At 42.9% G+C, this 12006-nt stretch overlaps 1 protein-coding gene across 4 annotated transcripts in view; it reads left to right on the top strand.

Moving 5' to 3' along the window:
• The window catches only part of Ero1l (endoplasmic reticulum oxidoreductin-1-like protein), a 33908-nt gene that overhangs the window by 2711 nt on the left and 19191 nt on the right, over window positions 1-12006 (top strand). For 2 of the 4 annotated variants that reach the window (XM_077680434.1, XM_077680432.1), the window contains exons 2-4: window positions 1013-1132; window positions 3892-3939; window positions 11807-11890. In XM_077680434.1, coding sequence (XP_077536560.1) covers window positions 1013-1132; window positions 3892-3939; window positions 11807-11890 — 252 coding nt within the window. The remainder of the gene's footprint in view (window positions 1-1012; window positions 1133-3891; window positions 3940-11806; window positions 11891-12006) is intronic. The other 2 variants (XM_077680435.1, XM_077680433.1) reach the window with 1 other exon arrangement.

Below are 12006 nucleotides of genomic sequence, written 5' to 3'. Positions count from 1 at the left end.
TGAGTGATCACTTAAATGTGGCCGGTTAACGTGTGGCATTTACGCTGTGTACAGCTGCTTACTGTTGGTCCCTTTTGCTTCGTCTGAACTTTTTGACGCATGTTTTCCGGTGTTTTGCTGAAGTTACTGGCTTCTACGTTTACGCGAGAACTCAAGTATCAGCTGTTTGGTTATGCTTGTTGACATGTTTTATTTGTAAAAAAAAATCAAGTTACCTTTACTAAGAAAAACACTTGCCACAGAGTCAATTTTGATGACCAGTGCGCCAAACATAGTTCAATTTTCAAGTGGGAAACGTTTACTTGAAGATTCAATGACTATCATATTGATGATTGTTGAATTAATTGCCCTTGTAATGGTCGCATTAATCATCGCATGGCCATGTTGTAAAACCTTGTGGCTGGTTTGGTTGTAAGAAGTGTGCCTATATGTGGACCGGGAAGGGTAATAATACAACGTCTGAGGGCCTAAAAGCCAGTGGATTGAGCGGGTAACTTGTTTGTATTTTTGTGAAGCGAATCTGTTCACAACTGGCAGTGTTTTGACGAAGCGAATAAATTTACTGATGTTGTTGAACGCACTGGCACGAAAATCGAATTCCAGAACCCTTTTCCTATTCCACATATAAAGTACAAAATTGTGCGTTCACCGAGCACCGCAGCCATAGTTCTTTTTTTTTTTAATTTTTATTCACGTCTGTATGCCACCTTCTTTCCGCTTTATTAAAAGCCAGAGCAAGTTTCATTTTAAAAATAGTTTCTTGTTCATCTATTTGCCAAACAGGTCGGTGTCTGTGCAGTTGTTTGTTCTCTTTATGCGAAAAAAAATTTGGCGAGCATAAGATGTCTAGTTTGATTTGTCATTTAAATTGAAATAGAGCTAAATTAGACAAAAAATTGTGTTTCTTAATTTACTTTGCAGTACGTATTGCCTGAAGTTTTGCCTTTGTTCGCAGTAGAATGTGTGCGCAATAACTGCTCTGTGTCTGCTCCCCCCACCCCCCGGTACCCAGTTACAAGGCAAGGTGGACGACTGCGCCTGCAATATTGACACCATCGACCATTTCAACAATTACAAGGTGTACCCAATTCTCACGAGCCTGCTGCAGAAGGACTACTTTAGGTTCTTCAAGGTGAGTGCACGCCCTATCGCTGTTCATGTCACGACGGCGGTGAAGCCGCGTTTCTTACCTCATCACGTTCAGTGCCAACAGGAATATATATTCCTTCGAACTCCTAGATAGTTAGGCTTAACTAGGAGTTAAGCCTAATTTTTATAGTGCCGCTCGTAATGACTTGAGTGCCACTCATAATGACTTCTCAAAGTTTTACAGACACACCGGTAGCTGGACATTTGGAGACGCTTCTAGGGTTTGTGTGGAGAAATTATTGGGCAGCCTATGGTTTGGTAACTTTGTGTAACACAGAGAAAAGGGGGATGTGGATTTTTTGCTGTATTGCTGAGCAACTGACTGAAGCAGGTCACTAATACCCCCGAAAGCTAAACCCATGCCTTTGAAATGTGAATTGCTGAAGTGGAGTGGCTTGCACTTGAGTAAAATAACGCTTTCAGGACATCTTTTAGACACTGTTATACGGCGGTTCTACGGTCATCTTCTCGGTGTTGTTACATAGGAGTGAAATAACGCTTTCAGGACATCTTTTATACATCGTCCTCGATGTCGTTATGTATAGGAGTGAAATAACGCTTTTAGGACGTCTTTTAGACATCGTTACATGGCTGTTAAGGATGTCTCCTAGCTGTCATTATATAGATGTCAACAACACCTCCGAGACGTTGTACAGCTCTGCTGCTAGCATTTGAGACCTTAGTGGTAGATTCTCAGTGCCGTTCGATGTCGCATTATGTGATAGCGAGCTGTGGAGAAATATTGCCATAAGTTGTGTGCCCGTATTGCAGAGGCAAGCCTACCATGTCTCTCTGGTGCACTGATGCAACCGACCTTTGTTGTTCCAGTGATTGCAAGACAAGGTTATTACTGTAAAAGCCATGCCCATTTGCACCCTATATAATTTTCTGGAGCATTCATTGACAGCCAAATGGTTTAATTATAAAGAAAAAGTTATAAATCAGTGTTGCTTAAACAAACTTTCTAGAAAATTTGGGCATTTGTGAAAAAGTTTTAAACTTTAATTTCACAGTGCCTGAATTCTGCAGCTAAAGAAGCAATTGCATAAGTTTTACCTTCTAGTTTCTGCGATTAAGGGGGACCAAATCGAAAGTCACATGCTATTTTGCACTCAAGTTTTAGTTGTTCTTGTGCATTAATCTCCCAGATGTTTTTTTTTTTTTTTAACTTTGATGGAAACTGACACAAGAAATGTACACTTTAGTCGGGGAGATAGCACACGCGTACATGTATGGTTCTCCGTGGCTTTTACTTTGGTTTACTTTTGTTTCCGAGTGAAGGACACTTCTGTAAGTTTTCCAGTTTATGTCGCATGACGCCGTTTTGTCTTGTACAAGCCCTTTTGAGATTGCCTCGATTTGCTTCAAGAAGTCATCAAGGTCCTAAACGGCTTTTTGTCATTCGCAAAGATGAGAGAGAAGGAGCAGAGAATAACGCAGGGGGGGCGGCTAGTCAGTCTTGAGGCTGAAAGTCTTTGCATTCACACATTTGGGAGAAGGACCTGCTCTGGACAGAGGGCAGTGATTCTGTCTTTGTGCCAAGTTGCTGCCCAGCAGTGATTCCACTCAGGCAGAGTGGAGCTGTGCTTTTTTTTTTTTTTTTGAGAACCCTCTGTTTGCACCTCAAAATCATTTTTGAAATCCTCACTGCAATTGCAGTGATGCTGGGGGACTAGTGGCCCAAAAATGTCGATAAATTGGCTTTCCATACTGTGGGCAGTTTTTTTTTTTTTAATTAATGTAAAAATAGTAGTTCGCCAGTAGCATCATCAGTATAGCTAGTCATATATTCGGCATCTCGGAACGCTGGCACAAAAACGTTGGCTGGCACTGCCCAATAGTACTGGCAGTCGTGAACTCAAGTGGGCACATCACTATAACTGTATTCACATAGAGAGTCGGTCGAATTGCTACAGCATATGCGAGGTTGAGTGTGTGGGCGAATTTTAGGCTCATAGTGGTAATAGGGTGCAAAAGTTTTGAGAGAGAAGGCGAAATGACCGAATCAAAATGGATAGTAAAAATGGAAGTTCTACGAGCTCATGAACTGGAGACTGGATATTATTTTCCTTCGCTCTGGCAACATGTTCCACTGAAACACACCCTGAGTGATTTCTGATGCCTAAGAAGTTGTATATTCTCAAGTAAAATCGGATTCTATAACTGGTATTGCAGTAATCGTATTCCGAACAGCATTCTTTTTCCCTATATGCATAGTTTACTTGTGAAAAGTGAAAGGTGTTTCACTGTATTGAGCATATTTCATTTGTTGAGCAATACGCGAATTGTGAGAAGGCCAACAGCATTTAAACAAATTTTTACCACGTATCAGAAAGAACTGATCAATAATCCACCACTGATAATTTTAGAATCAAAATTGTCTGTTAACAAAGTTTTATTGATCCTGCAGATGTTCAGTGATTCTCAAAATATTCTATTATTATTTTACATTCTCATATGAGATGTGAGTTGGTGAAAAGTGCCTTGGCATCCTTTGCATCCAATCAAAATTAAGTATTGGCAACTTCGGTATAGCTTAGTATCGGTAATATCTTGTTGGTAATTTTATGGCACTCATAGATCGATAATCAGATGGAATAGTGCGGCAATAATTCACTGTCAATACAGAATCAAAAGCTCGTTGATAGTTAACTATGGGTGGCACTGTGAATAGTTTTTTCGCTTCTGATAACAATTGAGTTGACTATGAGTACTGCTATTGATAGTTCTGCACTACCACAGGCAAAACTACCGCAAGTCAGCACCCCATTGTATCCACAAGGAACTTCGGTCAGGACTTTTTATTTCTCTGTTTTGTTGTTTTTGTTTATCGTTCTAGTTGAGACTAGCTTTGTTGTAATAACAGATATGTAATTGAATTTATTGCTTTTGTACCAGTTGCCTTGTTTTCTATGTTTTGTTTGCGTTTGGGGTTGTTTTGTTGTGGTCCTTTGTGGTTAAAACAGCTCAGCGGATGGGTGTGTCGAAGTTGTAGCAATGTGTTCATGAGGCTGTTGCAGAATTTCGTGCTGGGGCACATTTTGCTCGAGTGGACCTGTAGAAAGCTTCGGTCTGTAGAAAGAACGCAGATTCAGCCATTATTGTTTCTTTCATTTCAACTTTATTATGCGTGTGCCCTTAGGTTGCGAGGTAAAAAACAAGCAGGAATGCGGGGTTGGCCTTCTTGTTCGCCGTCAGAAAGAACACGTGTGCACTATGGCATGGGCCGCAGTTTTGTGCGCGACAGAAAAACGGACAGGTATGGCGCGCATGCTTGGGCAAGACATTTTTGAAAAAACTACGTCATACGGAGCTTGCCGTGATGGGGCTTAAGCCCCATCACGGCAAGCTCCGTATGTGAAATTTCACTACGCTAGTGAAATTTCACTAGCGTTTTGTAAGGCTTGATTGATAAGCCCCCTTTAAGGTCCAGTACCTCCCTTTTTGTTGGCCTGAACTTCGCGCAGTGCAAGACTTCGCTAGGCATATGTCGCGGCAATTTTTTTTTTTTTTTTTTTTTTTTCCACTGTTGCAACAAGGAACAGAAAAAGGCAGTGCTGCTAATTGGAATGTGTTTGGAATTTTCAGTTGATGGGCTGATTGTGACTTTTGTCCACTCTCAGAGGAAACAGTGATGCAGTGAAGAGATAATACGGGGAGGAAATTTCTCCCCTTTCTCCTTTAATTGGTTTCTATTGTACGAAAGATGAGTGCATTGTTGAAGCAGTAGTAAACACTTCCGCTGTTACAACGTGAGATGACACGTTCAAAATTGCCGTCCGTTGTGCAGGAAATTCTCTCGTTTTTTTTTTTTTTAAGCTTGGTGTCCAGTCATTTCCTGCATTTACTTCTGTCCGCACAAATTACTGCCATATCACCTCATTTTCCATGTGGGAAAAGTGACAACGTATAGACTATGTGACACGGACCTACTTGGTGGGAAGGCAATAACAGAAAGGCGCAGGAAGTGATTACAGAAAGGCAGCTAATAGAAATGTTTCTCGCATCAGTCAGACTTCAGCCCAGTCGGGATATTTGTCCACTGCGTAATCTGGGGTTCACTGACACGTCGACGATGTGGTGCATTCACCGATGTGTGCTGGGTTTCTTACTGTGCAAGCAAATTAGGAGTAAGGATGATTATTACTATTGCAGTATTTTGTGGTATCATTTAGTGCATCCTGGCTTATCACCTACTTTTCGGGGGATAATGATAGCCGTGTTTTGTGGTAGTACAATAAAACCTCATTACAAAAGACACTCAAGGGACCCAGGAAACGTGTCTCTTCTAACCAAGGTCTCTTGTATGCAATGTTGCTAACATGGCGAGCATAGGAGAATCAACCGAACCGTCTTCATTCAAATGTCCCTTATAATCAAGTGTCTCTTGTAATGAGGTTTTACTGTAGCTTTTATTGCACCCACAGTTAGGAAGGAGTTTCAGTGGCTACACCGTAAAAGTACGAGCTTCTATTTAGTGAGTCTTTATGTGCTTATTTAAAGACATGGCTCGCCAGTATCATCTCATAACATTTCAGATGTTTGAAAAATGAATTAACATGATTTTTTCTTACAAATTGTTGTTGAGGGTAGAGTGAAGGGTACAAAAAATAGTTGTGATGTTAGGAAAGCAGCAGGATCTGAAAACCAACAGAGCTGGCACTTGTGAACCTTCTAAGGGATTTTTGTGCATTTATTGGCCACAATTTGGCTTGTACGCAGTGTAATGTGATATATTATTGCAGAAGATGGGTTGCGGAGTATATGGAGTAAGGACGTGTGAAGACATAGGCTGAAGCAGTCGCATGCAAAACTCTCGAGGGTTACGCAGATAACCAAAATGTGAAAGTTGAAGGGGCATGCTGACTAAGAAAAACACACAGAAAAGGCTTGGTACATGGGGTTGTTGATAATTGTGGCATATACATAATAGCTGTAACAACAAAGAAAATACTACAAGGAACTTAAGTCGACAGATTCCTCAGACACCTTATTTATTTGAGTCTAATCACGCTTGTTTTTCATGACTGGAAAGACAAAAAGTGCAAGAACTGTTTTTACGGGACAATCTGTTTGGTAAGAATTCAAAAACTGTGGTTTATTATTATGCTAGGACAGTACTTGTGACGAAGAGCTTCGCTGCTGTCAGGGAACTTCAGAAGGATGAAGAAAATGGTTAGTGAGATGTTGCCATGGAGAGGCAACTCTTTCACACGCAGAAAAGAGACACGCTGAACGGTACAACGTCAGCTGCTCAGTCACTGAACAGAGGCATGGGTGAAGTACGGGTGCTTGCTATGAGAAATTTCTTTTTTTAGCAATATTGATCGGTACAGAAGCAATGCAGGGCCCCCATGAGCAGAGTGCAACCTTTTGAGCTGTGCTGATAAGCACTCCCGCATCCACCGGAAAGATATATAACTGCCTCCCACACACATCTTTTTTTCCTCTTTATTTTTCTTGCCGCGTCACTCTAATACAGTGCAACCGCTAGGTGACTTAGTTCTACGTGAAAAATGAACCGTGACTGCTGCATTTTTTTAATTTAGTTCTAGTGTATGCGTTGCTGTAGGTATTGCAGTCTTTCGAAACTGTCTGCGAAAACATGCCAATCACTGCCGCGGTTTCAGCTGGCACCAAAGCCAAAGCAGCTGGGAGCTTTTTTTTTAAAGCTATGAGGCATGCTGTAGTGCTGGGCTGTGGATTAATTTAGGCCACCTGGGGATCTTTAGCTCACAAGGAAGTATCGACACATGAGCGTTTTTTTTTTTTTTGCCTCCATTCATGAATTGGCAGGTACCCAATCCTAACACACGCCGATGTTTCTCTAAAAACAGGTGCGCGTTAGAACCAAGTAATTGCAGGTAAGTAGGAAATAATAGGCCGCCGTCAGCTCCGGAACAACAAAGGAGAATTGTTGTAAATAGAGATATGTTGTAAATAGAAAATGTTTTAAGTGGATCTTTGAAGCGAACGTTTGAACGGTTTGATGGGCGGTGGAAATTATTTTAAAAGAGCAGTCATTTTTCTGTTGATCGTCTTTACTAATAATGGGGTAGGCTGCTTGGTTTTCAAAATCCCACTGGTACTATTGCACAATTTGCAAAGTGGGGAGTGTATAATTATTTAGATGGGACAAAAGCATGTACACTATAGCTCATTTATAGTTGACCCAGTTTTAACTAGATCCCGGCTATAGGGACCGGGCAGCTGGACGGGTGGCGCCACCACTCGGCGCTTCCCTCGTCAGTGGAATGAGCCGGTGCATTGGACTACACATCCTCCCGTTGTTTTTGTCGTGTTTGCTTCGGTGCTTTGAATGTTTTGGTGGTGTTGTGAGCAGACATGTGAGATGAAACGATGTCTAAACAGATGTGTTGGGTTCTTAGATGCAGTAATGACTACGTAAACTTGTCGTACGCTTCTAAAGTTGGGTATCGGTTGCAATGGCATGAGCGCTTTTTGCAGCGATCTGCGCTTGGCTACACCCGTTGTGAGTACGAATAAAGCTACTATTATTAGTATTATTTTCTTCTTAAATGCACTCACGGCTACGCAAACTTATTGGATGCTTGTAAGGTTGGGGAAGGGCTACATTTTGCAGCGCTCTGCGCCTGGCTCCGCGCGATCTGAGTAGGAATAAAAGTATTAGAAATATTAGAATTCATTTCTACCACTTTAAATTATCTTCACTGGTTTCAATGACTATATACGGTTTCCACGCCAGCCTTAGCGCTGGGATACCTCGATACGTGTGCTTTAAATAGAAAGGTACCTGCATACGAGATGAATTACCGTGTAGCCGTAGCAATGTTGCGGTAGTTTACACTTTCTGTAACTGTGAGCTTTATACCTTCGGTTTTGGTGAGCGACACTGTGACAACATGGGAGCCTGAAAGCCGAAGTGGAAATCCCACGTTTGTGGTGGTCATTTTATCAAGAGCCAAAGTTATTCACCAACTCAACAGCGTAAGCTACAAACCATCCCTCCTCCTCTTCCCGTTTTACCCTCTGCGTAGAATAAAGGCTGGCGCCGATAGTTAAAAAATGTGGCAGTGTTAACGTCAGCCGGTGTTTTAACGCTTAAGTATCCTTTATAGAGTAGAGTACCTAAAAAAATCGTGTAATGCCTGGTGAAGACACCAAAAACGCACGATTAGTTGCCTCCAGCACAGACACATTTCCGACACGCTGGACAAAGTTTAGATTTGGAGAGGGGGGCATGGAAGTTCAAAATTAAGCAGCAAAATCATCTAGCGCTCCGTCTAATGATTATGATGGTTGAACGCAAAGCTTTCTTTCTGCGAAATCGAATGTGAAATGGTCAAAGTCAAAGACGCTGCGATCAAAAGACCAAACTGCGTACTGATCAAATTCGACTCTCAACTAGTCAAAGTTTAAATCCAGAAGGCAACCAAGGAAACCCATATGATAGAGCTTTGCGATAAACCCTCATCGTCGTTAGACGAAGGTGTGCATGATTTTTCAAGCGTAGGTGGCAGCTTGTAAACCGACCGCAGCATTCAGTTGTGAAGCTGAGTACAGGTTTCGGGCACCCTCCTGTCGTGCGTCCTTCAGCCACGTAGGAATTGGTTTTTGAAAAACCATTTACCAACTAGCCAGCAACCATTGCAATTCTTATAAAAGAATGCTTCTCCACGACAAGCTACAACGGTCTACTAACATGCGGTATTTATTCTATCAACGATTCCCGATGACTGTAGTAAGAGCATTTCTGTGAAATTAAACACGTTTCAGCCGTAGGTAATGAAGTTACGGAAGCGTCGTCCATCACAATTTCTGTTTTGAGGTAAATCTTAGAAGACACCCCCCAACTTTGCCTTTCGCTTGTGCACGACGTCGACACCGTTTCGTCATCAACTGCTCAAGGCCAGCGCCGCAGCATTCCTAGATCGGTTGCACACACAGGCTTTGTGGGGGCATTTAGCTGCAGTATACTTCTCGATACGCGAAACTGCATGCAGGCATCAAAAAATTGCATGAAGCAACGAACTTTCACTTCCAGCTTGAATTCCAGCTTGGCGCATTGTGCGTCGTCTGCTATTTGTTAATATTGAGCATGGGCGTAAATCACACGCATGGCATGCCTTGTAAACGTCACATCCACGCTCAAGATTTACCGATCTGAAAAATGCACGTGGGGTTACGTTCGCTTTGCAAGCCGCACCGCAGAAAAACGACAGAAAGCCATGCACAACTACGCTGCGCTGACCGCCACCGGCATTCCACTGACGAGCGGTTCGCCACGGGCGGCGCTGTTCGCTGAAACGACGGTGGTGCCCTACAACGGCCGCCCGGTCCCTATAAAGAACAAGTCTTCGTTACCATTTGTATGGATACATTTTATGTTCAGATATAGCAAAAAATGGATACAACAAACTGATTTTCATTTCCCGATGTGTTCGGTATAAGCTGGATGGACTATATGTGTAATTTTTTAGGAGCTAAACTACCGGGGAACAAAATTTAAACCAGTGTATACTATGGATAGGAAGTGCAAGTGTGGTGCGAGGGCTGAAGGTGTACTAGTACTGTGTTTCATAGATGGTGAAAACGGAGACTGGGAGTGTCTGTGTAAATGATACTTTGATGGGAGACACATTAGGCTACTGAACAAATGCGCACAGTTGGGAAATTGTGTTGTCAGAAATAAGGACGAAATCTAATTACCTAGTACAAATATAATGCGTCCTGTTCTAGTTAGGTATACTAGTATCTATAAATGTAAAATTGTAGCTGTTTTAAGAGGGAAATGTTATATGATTGTATATGGTGGGAGTGGTGACAAGAGTGGGCTTTATACGATGGGTTTTACACAGGAAAGTTGTAGTAAGCAGTGAGAGATGGACTCGTTCCATTGGGATGCTTAAGCAAAGGATGTGTGGCAATAATTCAATTTTATAGTTGTCCTTTCGCAAGTTTTTGAAGTTGGCTTCCTTTGGTTAGTCCCCCTTTCGTTGTGTCCCTTTTGTTTTTACCCCATAGCAGATGTATCTAACATCGATTTGGTGGGGCAAATCAGTGTAGCTATCGGTATCACAGATGCACACATAGATGGCATCCTCTGGTACGTACGGTTGCTTCAAAATATAGTTAGTGGACCAGCAGAGATGTTTCTCCTCCATCCGTGTTGCATGCTGTTGATGTAATTACTAAGGTAATTGAAGCAGTGTGAAAATAACCGCATTGCCACCTGTTTGAGGTATATTCAGAGGAGAGTGAACATCCACCGTTAACCTGCAACCGAAGGGGTTGGTGTCCGATCCCCAGCTTTTGCTGGTTGCAGCAGCGAGTGAGTGAGTCAGGGCCTTGCATTGGCCACAATACGATAATACAGCTTGGCAAAATACAAGTGCAACTCAAAATTACAGTTGAGGCAGAACACAAATAAGCGTGTCGGCTGTAGAGATGCGCCCGGGTGGCGCGGCCGCCGCTAGCCGGGCCGAATGTGGGCGTGAAGCCGAATGTGGGCGTGAATTCTAGCTAGGATAAGAGAATGTACAGATCAGAGCAAGACTATTTACACCACCCTGAAACGGAGCTACACTATGTACAGATTAGTCAAACTAATCAAAACGCAGTTCTTTGATACTAACTGAGCTAGATTTCAGAGACCCTCGATGGTCACCCAGCACTGAATACAACAGCCATTTTGAAGCTTACTATTCAGACTTCGGTGCATTGTTCTTAATGATTCAGCTGTGCAGCATCAATGCCCATCAGTATCAGTTATCTTGCTGTAGGCCAATGTACATGCTCCTTAGAAGCGCAACTTCCTGCCCATCGTGCAACAGGGCTGATAACAAGACTGACCGTCAGGTGCGAAGTTGATCAAACAGTCTGCATTCTTCCCATGGTCCAGCTGAGCAGCCGGCCAGGCCACATGGCCGTGCAGATCTGGAAACAGAAATAGTTCACACAGGCTTTTGCTACCAGGTGGCAAGGAAAAGCCACTGTCGTACTCTGTGATTTTTTTATTTAGTAGTGGTGGCAGTCACCTTGCACTGAGCAGGACACGTTCTGTCTTCTCCTTGTGCGTCTGCTCGTTTTTGTCATCATGGCTGCTAGCGCGTCTGGACCTTTATCGCGCCACTGCGACAGTGTGGATCTTGCGTGATTGAAAATAAGCGCGTAAAAAACACAGCACAGAAGAAAACCAAGAATATGACAGAACATGCATAGATAGATAAATGAGTGTGACGAGAACTCGTATTATTACATCTTGAGAAGCACTCGCAACAAGCACTGCCATCGCATTTCATCATTCGTTGAACCCCCTGCTGGAACATTCGGTGATTTCTTCTGCCATCGCTTTTTGTCCGCTACATGTGACACTTGAGAAAAACGACAGGGCCAGTCTTGCTGCAAGGTCACCAAAACGGTAGCAGATTCCGAATTAAGAAGGACCTCAAAAAACGAGTTGTGCATGCATGCAACCGGGATGACAGATGTGCCTTCAAATAAGTTCGCCTTGTTGCATACCTGGCAAACACACACACACAAAAGGACATTTTAAAATTGTTTGTGTACCGTCCCTGGGGTCACTGTGCAATTGTTTGTTGTCCTTTTGTCCTGTGGTTGTTTTCTTTTGTACGGCAGTGGAGATGATGTAATTCATGTACTTGTCTTCCCTTAGGTGAATTTGAAGCATCCTTGCCCCTTTTGGCCGGACGACGGCCGCTGTGCCCTTCGCGACTGCTCAGTGACTACCTGCAGTGAGGTACGCTCTCCCAACCCGCCTGATTCGTTTCTCTGCTAACTTTGTGGCTTACTTTCTCTCGTGGTTGCTGTGGTACTCTTTGCAGTTATTTCTGCTTATCGTAGCAGTACGATGGC

Source organism: Haemaphysalis longicornis, unplaced genomic scaffold, assembly GCF_048455015.1.
Source record: "Haemaphysalis longicornis isolate Haplotype H1 unplaced genomic scaffold, Haemaphysalis longicornis Haplotype H1 scaffold_8, whole genome shotgun sequence".
Taxonomy (NCBI): domain Eukaryota; kingdom Metazoa; phylum Arthropoda; class Arachnida; order Ixodida; family Ixodidae; genus Haemaphysalis; species Haemaphysalis longicornis.
The sequence above is the reverse complement of the archived record's forward strand: the minus strand, read 5'-3'. Positions and strand labels throughout refer to the sequence as shown.